Here is a 19,878-nt window from a genome sequence, read left to right as displayed (position 1 = left end):
AAATTACATATTTATATATTGAATTCTTTTTTAAAAGGAAAAAAAAAACTCTTCCACATAAAAACTACAAAATTAGGATCAACTCTACTCTATGTATGATTTTAGCCCATCCTAGGTTTATAATTTCTCCCCTCTCTCTCATCTTGAAAGGGATATATACATACATATATATATATATATATATATATATATATATAAACGCAGAAAACATGCAAAAGACGCGCGTGGAAAGAAGAAAGAAAAACAAAGTTGGTGCTGGCGGAGGCTAATTCATTGACATTGAAAGGAAAGAGAAGACAAAAGAGAGAGTTCAAAGGAGACATGGAATGATACCAAAAGTTGGAAGAGTAAAATCGACGGGAAAACCTATGTATGCCCTTCTGATTGGCTATTTCTTAGTCTCTTTGCGTTGTTAACGTTAGCCAATGATATGGATGATTAAAGTGAAATTGAGTATAATTACCAAACCCCAAAAAAAAAAAAAGTATGCAAATGGAAAGAAGCAATAAGATGTGGGCTAGTTGATTGGGACAATCATGGAAGAAAACACGAAACAGATCGTCACGAAAGGGTTTTCAGCCATTTTATTTCTCCCCACCTTTTTTCATTATTTTAAAAATAATTGTTTCAGTTAAATATTAACTGCCTGAATTTATTTACTTTTTAAAATTTAAAACTTTAATATTCTGGTAATACTTTTACAAAATCATAAATTAAATTTCAACTGTCCACATTTTTTCAAGGATTCGAGTTCAATCACTGATTTCAATTTGTTTTCCGGCGCAATATCTTTGTCTCTCTCTCTCTCTGTGTCAATTACTTTTCTTTTCTTCGACCACAATATTGGCTGCATCCATGCAATCATGAAAATAATGCTTTCTCTTCAAAATTCAACCTGCTTTGGTAAGGAGATATATATATATATATATATATATATATAACCTAAAAGATGAGGCTATTATTTTAAAATAAAGATGATACTTTCGATAGAAGAGCAAGGGAAAATTACATTCAAGATCTGAACTTGACAAAAGTTGAGGGCACGTTTGGTTTGAGAGATGGAATGGATGTTAAGACACTTAATTTGAATAATAATAATGTTAAAACATCTTTTTGTAACTCTAAGAAGTCCAAGCAATATAATAGCTTTATTCTAGAAGAAACAATTTAAGAAGTTTTTTTTCCTCGTTTTGCTCAATTATCCAAAAACATATTTGCAAAAATAATAGAGAGGGGTGATGTCAGATATTCAGATTTGTTTTTGGAAACCAATGAAGTGTGACTAATATGAAATCACCCTTTGTTAATCATAGATATAGTTGAACTCTAATTTGTATTGACCAGGACTTAGAACTTCTAAACAGAGGAGGCTTCCAGACAATTCAAGACTTAAAAGCCTGTGGGAGCTGATGTCATGATCAAAAAATAAAACTTGAACATCAACTTAACAAATCAATATCAATCTCATTAATTAATATAAAATATGAAGTTAATACTAAGCCATATATAGTATGACTCATTTTTCGAATTCTCTCTTAAATAATGTGAAAAGCATATTTTAAGATATATTATACATGAAGCCGAAGATTCTTTTTACTGTTTATAAAATGTGTATTTGTGGTGGTGACTTCTTAGCCAATTTAATTGTCTTGTTCGTCCTGGACATACGGGTTCGGTAAGTTTTTGCATAATAGTTTTTGTCCTTTTTTTCACTTACTATATACTCCTTCTAATTTTAATATAAAATTTATATAACTAATTTAATTAAATTAAAAAAATTACTCGAATTAATTATTTATAAAAAAAATTATGCTGATTTTCTTAAAACACCATCAATTGTATCGGAACTATTATATGAAAATTTCTTATTATATGCATTTGATAAGAATAGTTAAAAAAGTTATAAATTTTGAAGATAAAATAGATTAAGATCTTGTATTTATAATCAAAAGTTTATACTTAGGATCATAGGTGGTATATTATTTGATCTTTAATACAAAATTTATTTAACTAAATGGAATAGATTAAAGTTAATCATAACAAATGTAATACAATCTCTTTAAAATATTTTTTTTTATGAAAACAATCTCTTTAAAATATTCTCATATGACACTATATTATAAATTGACTTATAAGTTAGATAAAGCTGACTGAAATGTACTGAGTTTAACATTCCAAACTACTCCTCTGGTCCTTCATATAGAATCTAATTGTTGAATTAATTTTGATCCTAAATATAAAATATATTTCTCACGTTTATAAATTTTTCCTAAATTATTCCTATGGATACTCTCCAACTATAATCAAGTAAAAGAGGGAGGAGGATATTAAGGAAGATGATTATGGTGGTTTAGAAAAAACATGTCATATTTTTTTATAATTAACTAACTTACATATCTTCGCTAATCTTTTTTTTTTTTTGAGCTGAACATATCTTTGCTAATCTAATCAAATTAGTTAAATAGGTCTTATATTAAGGACCGGAAGAGTATTAAATTAAATATATTGATATACATATATATATACTCCTTTGGGTGAAAAAACCGTCATTCTTGTTGATTTTCTTTATCTTTCCTTGAGTTTTAATGTGCTTAACACATTTGAAAAATTAAATTATATATATAATTTATTGATAAAAGAAGATAATTTTGAGTTGTCGTTGTTACATTTTTCATTAAAAAAAAATTTGGAGGCCAGAATAAGATATATACTTTATTCAATTTCTTCTTTTTTTTTGGTCAAAATACTTTATTCAATTTCATCGTCACGTGAATTTCTAATTTTTGACCCTCCATAATCATATTGAATTTTCAGCTTCATTTGAATTAAAAATATATATAATACTTCACTCTCCCGTGATTAAGCTCCAAATCAATTCAGTGTCTTTATTACCTTCTGCTCAGATGATTTTTTAATCATCATCGAACTGTTTAATGATGTTTTATGCATTTCTACTAATTACTAAAGAACCGCATAAATGTTGAACAGTTTGGAACCGTGTCATTGATAATTACGTGCTTGTTTTAAATATTTTCTGAATATTTTCTGACAATATTTTCATATTATTTCCTAGATTAAATGAAATTTGAAATTATTTTTTGAAATGACGGACTTTGAAAGCGTCTTAAAGTAAAATTAACCCTTATTTGATATACTTATCTAATTTGTGGAAATAACATCAAGTTAAATTCAAGTTTTGTCAAATCTAGCTAAAATTAAATTTTTTCTTTTTTTTTCCGCATCTACAATGTTCCATTGTCAATCTTATTTTAAAAAGAATGGAGTATTTTCTACCCAACTTAATCACAGTTAATAAATAAAAATAACATTAATTCTTGTTTACATTTAAATAAAATTAATTCTTCTGCCTTCACATGTTTTGGTTAAAAATCAACCAGAAGGCCCCGGTGGGAGTTGGATTTAATGGAAGGACTAGTCTTCCGGAACATAATGTCTACGTTTAGTATTTGATAATATCTTGAATATGATTAATTCTAATAAAAAGAAACGCTTAGTTGGATCTTGTGTAAATAACAAATTATAGCAAGGAAAAAAAGTACTTGTTCTTTGCTTCTTCTTTTTTCTCTATTATCTATGCAAGATCCACTTATAAGCTATTTAGTGAGTCCACATCATTACTTTAACACTATTTATTTTAACATTATTTATAATACTTCAGCAAATTTTAATAGCGTTACACCTCTCTAAACTAACATTTTAAGATGGATTAAATTTCAGGGATTAATACCTTGAGTGAATCCAATATATTGGCGGTATCCGTATTTATAGAAGTTTTAATTTTCATGTTTATCCTAATTATTGGTTTAATTTATACATGGTGAAAATGAGCACTAGAATGTCTTAATTTTTTAATACTACCTCCGGTCCTTAATATAAGACCATATTTGACTTTTATTTTGGTCCTAAATATAAGACCTCAGTCCACTTTGTCTCTCATATTTATACTTTTTTTCAAAGTAACCCTTTTAATAATAAGAGTTCTACTCAATACACTTGATTAGCAAGGATATTTTAGGAAAGACAACACCTATTTAGGACAAATAACTAACTTAACTTACTTCTTTAATCTCTTCAAATTAGTCAACTGGCTCTTATAATTAGGACCGGAGGTAGTATTTAGACAATAAAAAGAATATTGTGACAGTTATAAATTGAGAGATTAAAATTAAAATAAGTTCAAATTTTATTTTAGGTACTCAAAATTCTATTAAACCACGAAAGGAAAAAAAAAAAAATCGAAGCATGCGGGACTTATCAGATAAGAGTTGAACGGAACAACCGCAACGGAAAGAAATTAAAAAATTAATTAAGGACCACGGTACCTATTCTTTGGATGGTACTTATCAATTATAAATATATACTTTTCTATAGCAGTAGTATTATAATAAGATGGCGCAGCGCCATTTTCGAGCAACTAAATAACTAGTGTTCATCTTATTTATGCAACCTAATTTTTTTTATATAATTCTTTTATAGGTGTTATATACACACACACAGAATGCGAATATTATTTTTTTTCCAAGATTTGCAAAAAAAAATTGGACTGAAAAAAAATCTAATTTGTTCTTGAGTTAGATCTAAATTTGTCAATACTTCTTAGTTTTATTGTATAAATTCTTAAAATAATAAAATTAGACAAACTTAATAAATATTGAAACTATTATTTGATGATAAGAGGATTTTTTGAGAAATTTTTTAACAAAAAGTCATGAGTTTAAATTGTTTTCTTAGAGAATATAATGGGTATGCGAATTATGAAAAGATAATAAAATTACTATTTGACGGGGAGAGCATTAATTGAATGGATTATTAAATTGTTGGTGGCCAAAAATAAAATAAATTGTGGAGACTAGTTATTGGATTAGGCAAGAGGCAAGTGAAAATAAAAAAAGGAAAATGAAGTGGAAAAGTTGGAAGTTAGAACATGAAAAAGAAGAAAAATGCTATAAAATCAAATCCAAACAAGTGCAACTTGCAGCATCCACTTGCAACTCCCGCGTAAGCGTAAGCTTCCCTTTTCCTTAAAATCATCTCTCTCTCTCTCAACCATGCCATAACCAACCTATAAAAAATAAAAAAAAAACAAAAAATACTAAAGACTTGATGCAACTTGCACTATAACAAAAATAAATTAATCTCTACCTTCCACATATAACTCCATCTATGCTACTCTCCCCTCTTCAACCTCCTTATTTTTCCCACCCCTCGCCGGCCGGATTTATCCCCTCTTCTTCTTCTTCGTCATCATGCCTTCTTCTTCCCTTCAACTCCACCACCCCTTCAATCCCGGCACGGCCTTGGACTGCCACAAGCAGCCTCCAACGCTCTCCACGCGCCGCCTTGTTGTTCCTCTCTCCTCTTCCAAGCTTGATCTTCCTCCGGTTCCGGACTCGGTTCTTTTCCAGCACGCGCACGAGGTAGGGCCAGGCCAGTGCTGCTCCGTCGTGATCCAGTCCATCCACGCGCCCGTCTCCACCGTCTGGTCCGTGGTTCGTCGCTTTGATAACCCCCAGGGCTATAAGCATTTCGTAAAGAGCTGCCAGGTCATCGACGGCGATGACCGCGGCATTCACGTCGGCGCCGTCCGAGAGGTCCACGTGGTGTCCGGCCTTCCCGCGGTGTCCAGCACCGAGCGGTTGGAGATCCTCGACGATGAGCGCCACGTCATCAGCTTCAGCGTCGTCGGAGGGGACCACCGCCTGAGCAACTACCGTTCCGTCACGACCTTGCACGCGCATGGGAACGAGACGGTGGTCATCGAATCGTACGTCGTCGATGTGCCGCCGGGCAACACGAAGGAAGAGACATGCGTGTTCGTGGACACCATCGTACGGTGCAACTTGCAATCCTTGGCTCAGATCGCGGAGAACATGGCCAGAAGGGACCAGAAACCGCCATTATCATCGTAAATTCACACATTCTCAAACTCTTCTTCTGTTTCAGTCAGTGGTGTATGATTCCGGGTTTTTTCTGTTTCAAATGCGGGTACGGATCTTGTATCCATTTGAGTCGGGGCATAGATCAATGAAATACACCCGTATTGGGAACGAATGGGTAGATCTCGCTTTAGGTTTTTTGGCAGGGTCTCGATCGGACGGCAATGGTTGAATGTGATATATGTGCATATATAATAAATTAGTTATATATGTTTGCATATAGTCTTCTTCTAATTTTTTTTTCATTCCACCGTTCGCTCTGATCGAGGATTGCTTCTATTTGCCCAAAATGTTATCCCCATCAAACTTGGTCGATCCTTCATGTCGTGTTCCTATGTAAATTCTGTTTTGTGGTGAAGCCATGAAATTAATTACAAGTTAAAGTGATTTTTATTGGATTCATTTTTTAAGGAAGAGGTTGTTATAAAAGTATGAGATTACAAGCAGATCCAGCCTCCGACCTCCCACTTACCTTTAAACCTAAAAACACCTCTAAATTAGAATGAGCTAGACTTGTCAAATGCACTCCGGAGAGCCACATGTTTTTAGCACTCTTACTAAGAGATAATTTACCAATATGATGCGAAAATCAATTTGGCAAATTATCTCATGTCAAATCACTCCCTTAGCTTCTTTATCAACAAAAAAAAACAACAAAAGAGAGTTGGTTATGACTATTGGATTAATGAACAAATGATGACGGGAAACATGTGTTTATGTTATTGGGAAAACAAAGTGAGGGGTCAGAAATGTAGAGACCCGCCGGGAAAAGCGCTGTAAAGTTAGAATAGTAACAGCCAAAAAGAGGAGGATCAAAAACTTGGCGAGCATTTTTCAACTTTGAAAGATCCTCGCCTTGCTGATAATCAATTTCAAATTTGGAAAAATTTTATGTCTTTGAATCCATCCTTGCTTCCAGTTCAATTAATTTGCAAGACATTTTTAACTAAATCAGGTTTTTTTAAAAAAAAAATGGTTAAATTTATTGAAGAATTTTAATTTTTCCCCCAAAAATTACTGTAACATTCTCCAAAATTACTGCTATAGTTAAAATTGTTAACTTTTATATTTCAAACCAGTAAAAGTCAGAAAAGTCCCCTGATATAAAGTAATTAGATATGTGAGTATTTTTAAAAATAATACATAAATGCTTCACTAAGTGTTTCTCATGGGAACAAGTAAGCAAAACTTTAATGAAGTGTCAAATATCAGAAAAGATGACAGACAAGTCAGAATTATATCTGCAATTTTAAGAGTTTGTTTGGAATGGGTGATTAGAGCCTTCAAAAGCATCTTCTAAATCATGATTTGGAAAATATGAGATAAGTATATAAGAAAAATGTTGTCTCAACTTAGGTAAAAATACTTATAAGCACTTAGAGATGCAAACAAGCCCTAAGCGAGGGCCTGGCTTGAGCGAATTAATGTGCTAGTTAGTTTAGAGTGCTTTCAGGAACAGAGAGGGAAGATTTAATTCAGAGAGTGAGCAGAAATAGGAGATCAGCATTATTTAGCATTAAATGATTGAGCGATTAAATGAAAGGAATGAAAAAGGGAGCCAAGTTTGAGGCTCAACAATGCAATGAAATGCACCTCTGTCTAAGTTTGCTGCAGATCAGAGTTCGGTCCCCCCCCCCCCAAAAAAAAACATTTGGCTCAACTTCATTTTAATATCTTTATTGAGTTTTTTATGCTCGTCTTTTCATCTTTTTTTAAAATAAAATATCATCAACTCGGCTCTAAAACTTGTATTATTTGTAGCTCTCTATAAATGCTCAATAGGATGACTTTTAGCAGTTTTTTTTATATATATACTGATTGTCATTATTACTATGTTTATTGTAAAAAATCCAACTATATAAACTTGGAATTTTTGTTTTTATACTCATATTATATACCTATATTTACTTTCACAATTAAGTATACGTTTATTAGTTATGGTCGTCTTTTCACGTCACCAAGCTGTGTTTTCAATTTATCTAGTCTTGATTTGATGATCATTCCTTACTGCCAGCATTTTTATTATAATATACTTTTATTTTATGGTTCTTTTGGCTTGACCTTTTAAACCTTGTTGTCCCTGATACGTAGCGCTTGAAGTTTGAAGGGTCAACTCATGAACAAAAATTGTTAATTATATTTCTTTAACAACATATGTAAATTGTTTTTGTTTCGTTTGCTTTGATTATGACTGGGAGCACGCGGTTTTAGAATGAAGAATTTTCCCGTTTCACGTTCAATTTTTCTAAACACTTAATATTTAGTTCAACTGATCTTTAAGCGACAGATGAATAAGCAAATTCATGAATAATAGGTGGCTGGTATTCAAAATTTGATGTGGAGGATTGTTTTAAATAGAGAAAAATGAAAATAACATATAAAGTGATCAATAGTTAAGGAGAAATCGATCAAAATTAATCCCTAACTTTTGGGGAATGAAAAAGATATTTTAACAAAAATTGAAAGGAGAAAAAATACTGGCCGCAACAACTCAATGAACATCGTAGTTGCATAGAGAAGGGAGGAAGAAACCCATCGTCCGTGGGTTCAGCTGGCGAAGGGGTGAGACATATGATCAAGTTGGCATGTGTTCGATCCCTGGGGAGTACTACTTTGTTGTGGTTCCAGTCGCGGCGCTTGGGGAGGCATCCTAGCTCTTGGGTGCCTAGGTAAACGCCTGAGGGTAATTGACGGCTCGCCCTGCCCAACATTGGTATGACTTAGGAGGAAGGGAGATTTCGCCCTGCCCTTAGACCGTGGGTGAGCCCAACCCCTTTCCAAAAATTTTTCCATCAAAAAAAAAAAGAAGGGAGGAAGAAGGATTATAATTATAATTATTAGTATTTAATTTGTGGGATGGAAGGAAGCTATGATGATTGTGAATATAAAAATTAGGATTACGACGCCATTTTAGTAGTAATTAATTTAGTACTCCTCCGGTCCTAATTATAAGACCCAATTGACTTATTTGAGGAGATTAAGGAAGTAAGTTAAGTTGGTTATTTATAATAAATAAGTCTTGTCATTTCTAAAATATCCTTGCTAATTAAGTATATTGGCTAAAACTATCATTATTAAAAGGATTATCTTGGAAAAAAATGCATAAATATAAGAGACAAAATGGATTGGGTCTTATAATTAGGACCAAATAAAAAGTCAAATTGGGTCTTATAATAAGGACCGGAGGAGTATTATGGCGAACGAATCAAACGCAACTTGCCTTTGCCTACTCAACTTGATTTGTAAACTAAGTCAAGTTGTTATTCTTTGCCTCCTTCTCAATATTCCCAATCTCTCTCTTTCTCTCTCTCTCTCTATATATATATTTATATTGTGGTGATTGAAAATATATATTATATATACACACAACGATGTGAGTTGTAACAGGGATATAAGAAATGCAAGTTGGGGTGCAAGTGGGGCAATCAGGAGAGCCTAGCGTCCATATCCATGTTCCTTTAATCTGTGCTTACAATTAAAAAAAAAAAAACAAAAGCCACCACATTAAAACCCTTTTCTTCCTCTTTTTTTTTTTTTAATCTTATAACAAGCAATTTAAATACACACACAAGCCAGCTTCAAACCCGAAACCTTATCCAAACAAGGCAAGTGACGTTACTATTAAGACAGCTTAGGGTTGACCCCTCGTCTTCATCAAATTTTGTTACCCTCCCTTTTTTTAATTCCTTCTTTAACCCTCTAATCCCTATATATATAAACTAGTTTTTTTTAAATAAAAAATACATGTTTGTGTGTGTGTGTGTGTTTTCATTTAGTAAGTACATAGCTGGTTCGAGATTGTTTGCGGAAGTTCCGGGTTCTGAATAAGGCAGAAAGGCACAGCACAAAAGCGATGAGATTGAAGAGGGAAAAATATCACTAAACTATCTAAACATGTATATGCAAAGAAAGATCTTTGAATATGTTTTCATTTTGTTTTGTGTGTGTGTGTGTGTGTGATAAATAAAACCTGAACGTACGTGCCGAAGCAAAAACAATACATAGAAGATAAAAATAAAATACGTTAATGTGTGTGTCCATGGAAGGAACCTATATATATTTGTGGTGGCGTTCATTGTCAGCCACATCCCAAAAGCACTTGTGTGTGTGTGTGTGTGTGTGTAAATAAAGAGTTGCAGGTGGTGAGATTTTTATTTAGCAGCAATTAAGAAATTATTTGCAAGTGTGATGCTGGACTCAGCAAGCACAGGCCAATTTGAATTGATGAAAATGAGATTTGTTCATTTGAAATCCATCCATCGGTGGGGTTGATATGCATGCGCCGACATAATGTGCCATTTTCACGGGCGAGAAAGGAAACCGAAATTATATTACTTTCACCGCTACTTAATATTCGCACGAGAGCTAATTAATTAATTTGAATAGATTAAACAAACATGTTAAGTTAGTTGTTTATAATAAATATATATTACTTTTTTTAAAATACTTACTGATAATATGTATTAACCAGAACTATAATTTGATGAAACATTTAATTTGTGTAACTACTACGAAAATCATTTTTAAAAAAATAAATAAATATGAGAAACAAAATGTATTAAACTTTATATTAAAAATTAGAAGTATTATTATTATTATTATTATTATTATTATTGGAACGAAGAAGTGGAGAAAAACACAGAGAGGATTAAAAAAATTTAAATAAAAAAAATATTGTAATGATAAAGAAGGTAAGGAAGTGAAGTGATGATGGGGAGGGGACAAAGGAAGGAGAAGAGAATGAATCCGTTTCGTCGTGGAGGGAAGATGTTGACGTGTCATTTATAGACCGCACGTGCTTTTCAAAATCTCCCCCTCTGCCACGCCTCTCTATATCCGATGTTATTAGTCGTTAGAAAAATTCATCATCTTTTTTTTCAGTTTTGATTTTGTAGTAATTCAGTTCTTAAATTTTTTACTTAGTGTAACTCAATTTTTATAATTTTAATTTAGTTAAATTTTAATCGTAAACCATAACTTATCACAACTCAGTTCTTATAATTTTAATATCAAGTATTATTTAATTATTGATTATGTATTTATCTTCATTTGCACCCATGTGGAAGATAATAATGCCATATAGTTGCTTGAATTTAAAAACATACAACACAATAATTTTATGCTTTTAAGAATATCATGTTAACCATTAGTATAATTATTGATAATGAGAACTATTAAATACATAATGATATTTTATGTATTCTGATGAAACTATAATAATATACTAGCTCCAACTCTTAGGGGTGTTTAGATAGCACCAGAAGTGCTTCTGAAAAGCACTATTTCGCAAATCGAGATAAACTTCTCCACATATTTACTTTATATACCATAAAAACACTTTTAAAACTATGGTTTTAATTCCATCCAAACACTTTCTTATTGTAAGATTCATTTTGTTTTACACTACAAAATGAGTCTTATATTAAGAAATGGAGGTAGTAATATTTAAGCATCCTTGTTACTTACATAAAATAGCATTCTGTGCTAATAATTATCACACAAATTAGTGTTTCTCATCTCTAAACTCATCCATGAAACAAAAACTGATGATGGTAAAACGACCAAACTTTGAAAGAAAATTAAAGAACCATCGCGCTAATAATAAACATGTAGAAGTAGAGGCCAACTGTGAACACCCATGGCATCCATGGCATATTTATGGATTCTTTGCAAAGTTCATAATGATAAAGCTATCAGCTGTTTGGTCTTTCGGAGAAAAGGGCGGACCCTATTGCGCCTTTTTTTTTATTTTTTATCCTATAGTACTTACGTAACTGATGACGTAGGCGTTTTATGCATTTTGCAAGGGGGACTAGGGCACGGGCCAATGACCATCCGGACATCAAGCCCACTTAGGCCCATTCCAAGAGCTGCAGCCTTTTTTTTTTTTTTAACTTTCATTGTTCAAGAATGAGCGAGTCCTGGTAAAATATACTACTCCCTCCATTTCTTATTATAAGAGACGAATAACCGAATTACGTTGATAAAAAACAGTTAAAATTAGTTAAAAACAATCAATGTGTAAAAAGTATAATTTTTTTCCAAGAATGCCCTCATTAATAAGGAGAGAAGAGAGAGTATGAGAGAGAACAATTAAATTATTAAAAGAAAAAAAAGTGGGAGGGAGAGAGAATGTGAGTTAGAGACAATAAATATGGATAAAATAGAAAATCAACACAAAAAAGTAGAGACAACTTTTAAATGTCTCTTATATATAGGAACATGCCATAAGCATCAAATGTCTCTTATAATAAGGAACAGAGGGAGTACCTTTAATCCTTAATATAAGACCTCATTTGCCTTTTATTTTTATCCTAAATATAAAACCCTAATCTACTTTATCTCTCATATTTATTCTTTTTTTTCAAGATAATCCTTCTAATAATTGTAGTTTTAGCCAACACACTGGATTAGCAAAGATATTTTAGAAAAGACAACACTTATTTATTATGAATAACTAACTTAACTTATTTTTTTAATCTTCTCAAATTAGTCAATTAGGTCTTATAATTAGGACCGGAGGTTGTGTGTGTATATAAGAATGGATAAGCTACATTTTTAATGAGTCGAGAATAATAATGCAGCGCCTTCCGTGGTAAACACCCAAAAAGGGGGGCGGGGACACTTCATTTCAGATCAAGAAGTATTTGAATGAAAACCAAAATATTATTTTAAAAATAATTTTATCTTATACAAAGTAAACATATGAAAGGGGTTTTGTGTCAATTTCCATAAAAACATTTTTAAAAAGTGTTTTTGGAAGTATCCAAAAACCTGCCAAATCATGCCACAAGCCCAATTCAGTTCGACGCACCCATCATACACTTGCAAGGAGGAATTCCAATTATAAACCGAGTTATATTTAAAACTTAATAAATGTCCTATTTGCAATTAGAATTCTTAAATCTGCAGTCATTTGAATTAATATTTGCAACTGATTTTTCAAAAAAAATTTCACCAAGAACCTAATCGTGATTAATTTGCTCTTTCGGCACTTGGGTGTCATCCTCCCTATACATTATCCCTCTCTTTCAATAAATCAATAGTACCTATCGATTTTTTTTGTTTTTTTCTGTGGACACACGGTGGCATCAATTAAGAAAGAATATAGAATTGAACTTTAAGGGTAGAAGAGCTTGGCGAAGAGAAGCTCATTCCAAGTGTCTTGGAGGCCAGGCAAGCACCAGTGAACACAATCAGCGTAGGAAGCTGGGTTAGCTAACTGCTGAGGAGTCAAAGGGTTCCATTGTTTCTTGTGGATAGCAGTGTGCGCATCTTTGCGATAACCTGAGAGCCGAGTGATGTTGAGGAACGAAATGGGCACTTTGGATTTCCCAAACACTTGTCCTATCACTCTCATTATGCTCCTCTCTGCCTCCCTCCCAGTCGTACGCCCAATCCTCGATCGGTCTCGTTTCATTGTAGCAGTTCCCTTCCGCTCTCCCTCCCCACTCTACGCTCCTGCATGATGATAAGCCCAGACAATTAAACTTTGATATTTCTACCACGTGATGATGATATGCATGCATGCATGTGCAGTACTCACTTTGTGTGAGAAGGAGACATGCTGGTGAAGAAGACTCTTGTGCTGTTAGGGTCCATGTTCTGCTTCACCCATTTTAGCATACTCTTCATGGCCATGCGATAAGCATCATCGGTTGACATGTGTGCTATGTCTTTCACTTTGTCATCAAAAGATCCGAGCCTGAACTTTTTGTTGTTACATATGTCAGTTTTGCAAAAGAAAGAACGAATATGGTTGGGTAGGTAATTAGTTTGGCTGTTAGTTAAGAATTGAAGGAACTCACAGGATCTTCATCTTGGAGCCGGTCATCCACCAGAGGTAGGTGTTGAATACTATGATATCAGCGCCTTTCCAATTCCGACCGTGCTTGTTGATGGAGCCCTTTCTGACGATCCTGTCGGTTATCCTGTGGACGACGGCATCGTCGGAGTTGGACTCAAGAAGAAACGGCGCCCAGTAGAACTCGATGGTGGCGTTATAGTTCTAAAACGAACATATGTAGAAATGCAGAGTCATACCAGTTATGCGTGATTGTGTTGAACAATACAAGAAGCAAGCAATGCAAGGGAGAAGGATGAATAATAAGTTACCTTGGCGGTGAAGACGGTGAGGGAACCGAAGGTTTCCATGGATTTGGCTTCTGGAGGAATGAGGCGATGCAGGAGACAGACCATGGAGACATACTGACCACGATTCAGGGAGTCTCCCACGAACATCATCCTCTTCCCTCGGAGTGTTTCCAGCATCAAGCTCGCATTGAATCTGTACCCCTTGATCATTCATTGTGTTAATTCCGAGATTTTAACCATATCAACTTCTAAGTTTATAATTAGTTATAACATCAATCTCATGGGATCGGATACATAGGGAAATTTTGAAGAAATGCCAAGGCTATTTTTGGCATTGGCCGGAAAGCACGTAATTCCACATTGATATATAAGTACATGATCTGCGCATTACTGCATTTGCCTCGAACATGGGCCCATAGTGAATTTGGTCTATGGATCCTTAAACGCTTCTTTGGTAAAACTGAGAAACACGTCACTTCCCTCAAAACAATTCTTTGGGGAAAAAAAAATTGCAGTTTCCCATTATATTAGATCTAGCATGAAACAGAAATCAAGTAAGAAAGGTTAAAAACTGTCACTAAACGAAAGGCAAGATCCTAATCAAATTTCCAACTTGGCGTTTTAATCCTTTGAATTTTTCAAAAGTGGGTTAAAAATTACTCCTGAACAATGGCAGGAGTGCAGGACAACCGGGGCATACTGATACTGGGTCCCACATAAAAGAACACGCCTAACTTTTCCTTTGGACCAGGGTGAGGGGCCTAGCTGGCAATTTGCCCATGGGCATTTAAGCTTAATGTCGCATGAAAAAATTTTATAAAAAAAAAAAAAAATTAGCACAATAAAACACACGTACCCAACACACTTACATATACACCCACTCCACGCAACCATTGGGCTCAGAGACCGTTGATACTTGATAAATTCTAAATGCGATCGATTTTATGTCTAAAGGAGCATTTCATTTTTATATAAATATTATTTTATACGTGAAAGAATCAAATAGTGGTAATATATATATATATATATATATTTTCTAAACACATCAATGCAACCAAAGGCACATTTCACTAGGGCTCTTTTTAAGGATGATGGGACTACATTTTGCCGCCTGTTCCCACTCATGTTTATCAAAAGCCTGAGTTATTTTAGGCTATACAAGAGCAAGCTGAGCAAGGTAGGCTTCTCTATCCGAACAAAGACATCTTACTTATAATATTATATATGAAGAAAATTTCAGTCAAGTACTAAAAAATAACATTTTAAACATTAAATATACTCCATAATTTCACAACTTGTAACATTAAAAAAATTAATATAATTATATAAAAATATTAGTAGTTCACATCTGTTCACCTAAATTTCATAATAAAACACAAGTACACAACACAGTCTTAACACAATATCCATTCTTAAACAAGGAAAAAAAAAATCATCCATAAGCTATTGAAAATAAGTCAACTAAAAGACTATAATGCCACAATAATAAGCATGCATATTATAATTTTTTAAATAAAATTATATATATTTTATAAGCAGAACAGCATATTGTGCCTGATGCCCAACCTAACCAACAAATGGCTCTACTTGAAATGGCCCAATATTTCCTAGGGCCATTTTTTTGGGTAGGGCAGGGTATTTCTTTTTTATTGGTGATGGCAGTCACATGAACACCCCCTACATTTCACAGAAAAGTCCAGCAGTAACATTTTATATTTTTCAATTAGAAGCATTTTCTAAACAGTATTTAATTTGGCACTTATGAAGCAATACCAGAGGAATCCTACGGTAACTCTACTTTCTTTTTAAAGCCAAAAAAAACACTAGCTAGCCGGTAGCGCTTAAAACATACATCTAGCTATTTCTTAGCTCAAAAAAAAAAAGAACATATAGATAAATTACTATTAAAGCCTTGTTTTTAGTAGTGATTAAATTATAAAAAATAATAATGATATTAACTCCAAAAAAAAAAAAGCAAATCTGCAGTGCTTAAAACATCCAATGCTACTGCTTAGTTTAAAAAATTTAACATATAAAATTTAAATAAAAGGTAATACTTACTATTTTTCAAAGAAAAAAAAAACTTCTATATATAGATGTATTGTAGTGTTTGGATTTGGTGGTGAAGGCTTCTTCAATATTATACGTTTTGTCTCGTACGAAAAATACTTACATAAGAGGACAACTACAAATTCCAATGAAATGTGTATATACTTAACGATAAAATTCATTTGATATATTCATTAATTTCATACACATTCGAAACCCGTTTAACCAAAAACTAAGACTGTACATTTTTGGTTCAAAACCTGTAATCATCTTAGGATTAGGATCGCAGTAACAAAAATCTTTTTAAGAAATCACTTGGGTCAAATATTGATGTGATACATATATATGATAATATTGAATATATTAACTATTGTAGCTGGCTTTTACTTGTCAACCACATTGTCTCTTCACAAGGACGGCCATCAGTTCACACGTGCCAAGCACGCACATTTCCGGTCGGCCCCTCCGGTTTTCCACTTTCCCGAAAGTTGTCGGCAATGGATTTTCAAGCAATTGAATCCGATTCACCGATGATTGTTGCGGTAAATCAGAAGGCAAGCAAAGTAAAAGGTAAAAGGCAAGGCAAAAAGCAGGAAAGAGGTTCGATGGGGACACTTACTTGGGAAGATCGCAACCCTCGGGCTGCCATCTCCAGTGCTGGTACTCCTTCTCCGGCCGCCCATGCTCCTGACACGTCAGCTGTGGCTGTATGTACGGACACTCCGATTCCTCGTACAGCGGCCTCGCCGCCTCGTCCCGCACCCAGCTCCCACTGAACACATCGCACCCCTCCTGCGTTCTCCCGACGGCGAACGGCACTGCTTCCTGCCGCCGCCTTATAACCCTTTCTGGTATCTGAGAAGAATGATGAACATCGGGGCTTGAATTGAAGTGGTGGGACTCGCCGGAGGGATGAGGATGTGACGAGAGATGAAGAGGAGATTGTGGGCATAGAGGACGGAGACGAAGAGGATGAAAGCTAATAAGGTGAGGAGAGAAGCGGAGAGAGACGAGAAGAGCGAGAAAACGGAGGCTTCATTTGCATGAACACCCCAGGCCTGTTTGGGGTCAGTGGATTCTTCCTCATCTCACTTTCCCCCTCAATTAATATTGGCCTGGGATGGGAGCCCTAAATTGTTCATTTGCTGTGTACCTTTTATTATCATTACTTGTTCTAGTTGTATGCTGCTTTTATATTTAGAGCATCATTTTTCTTCTCTCGCCAATTTCACCTTTTTTTCTTTTTTGGCATGACAATTTTATTTTGTTTTCGAGGAAAAAGTTATTTTACAAATATTTATACTCTCTCTATTTTAATTCGAATATTTGATACCTTTATATGGCCATTATTTTTTTTATTAAATCGCTTAATTTTGCTTTAAGTTAAAGAATTTCATTTAAAAAAAGAAAAGACAGTACTACTCTATATCGAATTAAAAGTTGAAAAAAAATAATAAATGCCTCCAAAATAATTTTCCGCGTGTATGGAAGCTAAGTCGCGAAGACTGCCATTTCTCTACATCTGGTATTTAGAAGTTAGTTTAGTAACACCGGTCTCGTGCCCGAATGAAAATCAAAAGATAAAATGGTCGATATTGGCTAAAATAATTTAAATTTGAAGGCGTGCAACTAAAATCTATGGGTGTAATTTTTCTTCCATTATGTGTAACATGTCATCAATGATATGTAACAATTATTAATATAAAAAATCATTTACACACAGCGAAAGATATGTTGTATAAAACGGATAAAAAAGTTATACTTACGGATCTTATAGTTGTATGCTCTCAAATTTAAATCTTTTTAAACAGTTAAATTTTTAAACAGGAATTTTGTACCAAATTTCCCAACTTATTATCTTTGACCGGACAAATTTAATCTTTTTATTCTGATTCACATTAACTCTTGTTTGTGGAGTATAACGTAATTATTCTCATTAAAATAATCACAGCAAATATACAATTATTTCCTTGCATCAGGCATGAACATGGCCCTATATAATTGAGGTGGTTTGATGCATGTGATTTATTAGGTAAGTGATTCCCCCTAATTTTTTTAATCAAGTGCCTCATTTGCCTTCAGCGCAAGCTATTTTTTGAAACGAAAAAAAAATATTGAAAATGAATGGGGATTATTGTTAGATGACAGTAGGATCAAACTGATCATATAGCAATTCGTGTTCGTCTCAAACATAAAATCTCAATCTATTTTGATTCCTAAATTTAGATTTTTTTAATATCCCTATTAATTTCATATAATAAAGTTTTTTGTGAAGGTTAATTACAACGTGCATATTTAAAAAGGATAACATAAAAAAATCAGGCATCCTTCTTATTTAACTAATTTTTAATATACACAAATTAGGTATTTAATTCTTATATTAGTATTACCTCCTGTCCTAATTATAAGATTTCGTTTATAGTTTATAAACAAGATCTTATAATCAGGATTAGAGGTAACATTAAGAATTAGAAGGAATGTTTAGATTATTGTTTATAAAATGGGCAGACATTTTCCACTACCTTCAGGCATCCTTCTGCATTCCACTCATTGGTCTGGAATAATCTATCTGTAACGCTGGCAGAATTAGAATTTAAAAAACAAAATAATATAAAAACAGATAAAACCATGCAACCTGGAAAGCAGGGTTGGAGGATGTGAGTTACAACAGTGCGTGGTGAGAACATGGGGTTAGCGTAAAATTCGAGGATGTTTTATTGTAATTTAAAAACATAAAAAGGGTTTATATATATACAAAACAAATAATTACTGCTGAAAAGGCTCTGCACTTGTGATTATAATTTAACTTTAACTCGGCTCAATCCATGTTTATAATAGTCGCAGAAAAAGCTTTGCACTCATAGAATCCAATCTCTCCAGAATCTTGTTGGTGTTAAAGAGAAAATAAAAAGTCTAAGTTTGGTGTTAATAATAATAATAATAACAACAACAATAATAATAATATTTTTTTAAAAAAACAAAGGATTTGGAGTTTAGGTACGTGGCAGGTGAAAAATGTATTAGGTCGCATTAGCTTTCACGTGCACCTTACTCATGGGACTTTAGTGTCATTGGCGGATTATGTGCTGGACATTCGAGCTGGACCATGATTGATCAACTAAATTCCAATTAATTAATGATTTTCTCCAACTAACCGAGATTCCTAATCCATAATCAATCCATTTGACTGCTTATATTTGAGTTAATTTTGGAAGTGATCTACGTTCATAGTGTTACTTGCTTCAATCTGTCAGTTGGCCTATGCGCGCAGAGAAATTGAGGAGTCCATCTCTTGGCAACTTCCATGTCCCCTTTACCTGTGAGGTTTGATGAAACATGCTATCAGCATATTTAACTTTCAAGTCAATATACTCCTCTACCTATTGTTATAAAAGAATAACAACTAAAATATGGACCTGATAACTTGTTTTTTTTTTTTTTGCTATCACAGTTATTCTCTCGCTAAAAACAAACCCTTTTTAAGTATTACCGGGTACTAAATATAGATATTCCTCCTAATAAAAATCAAATCCTAATTTGTATATTGTGAGGACTAACCCTTTTTTCCCCTAAAAATATAAATATCCTCATATTGGAGGTAATTTTATTTGAGATATATTAGGTACTAAATGTTGGCATCTGTTCCAAATGAAATTGAACTTTAGTTTGTCATATTGTGAGGGATAAACTCTCTTTACTAGACTCAATCCTGTTGGTAGCCCATGACTAATGAGACAAGAAGCCACAATTAACTCTTTTGGGTTTTTGGCGAAATTAA

General features: G+C 33.5%; 1 protein-coding gene, 1 long non-coding RNA gene and 1 pseudogene across 2 annotated transcripts; 2 read left to right on the top strand and 1 right to left on the bottom strand.

Moving 5' to 3' along the window:
- Positions 1 to 5,185: 5,185 nt before the first annotated feature.
- On the top strand, positions 5,186 to 6,359 carry LOC114735300 (abscisic acid receptor PYL4). The gene has a single exon (XM_028922988.1). The coding sequence runs from the start codon at positions 5,268 to 5,270 to the stop codon at positions 5,928 to 5,930; it is 663 nt and encodes a 220-aa protein (XP_028778821.1). The 5' UTR covers positions 5,186 to 5,267; the 3' UTR covers positions 5,931 to 6,359.
- A 6,436-nt stretch (positions 6,360 to 12,795) lies between these two features.
- Positions 12,796 to 17,021, bottom strand: LOC114735298 (protein trichome birefringence-like 33; annotated as a pseudogene).
- A 55-nt stretch (positions 17,022 to 17,076) lies between these two features.
- Positions 17,077 to 19,383, top strand: LOC114735292 (uncharacterized). The gene is made up of 3 exons (XR_003739256.1): positions 17,077 to 17,160; positions 17,830 to 17,833; positions 19,374 to 19,383. It is a non-coding gene; the product is annotated as an uncharacterized LOC114735292 (long non-coding RNA).
- The last annotated feature ends 495 nt before the right edge of the window (positions 19,384 to 19,878 follow it).

This window comes from Neltuma alba, unplaced genomic scaffold (assembly GCF_004799145.2).
Source record: "Neltuma alba isolate B1F8T4 unplaced genomic scaffold, ASM479914v2 tig00013202_pilon, whole genome shotgun sequence".
Taxonomy (NCBI): domain Eukaryota; kingdom Viridiplantae; phylum Streptophyta; class Magnoliopsida; order Fabales; family Fabaceae; genus Neltuma; species Neltuma alba.
The sequence above is the reverse complement of the archived record's forward strand: the minus strand, read 5'-3'. Positions and strand labels throughout refer to the sequence as shown.

Excerpts from the sequence above, each read along its gene's own strand:
- LOC114735300 (XM_028922988.1), top strand. The coding sequence starts at position 5,268 with ATGCCTTCTTCTTCCCTTCAACTCCACCACCCCTTCAATCCCGGCACG.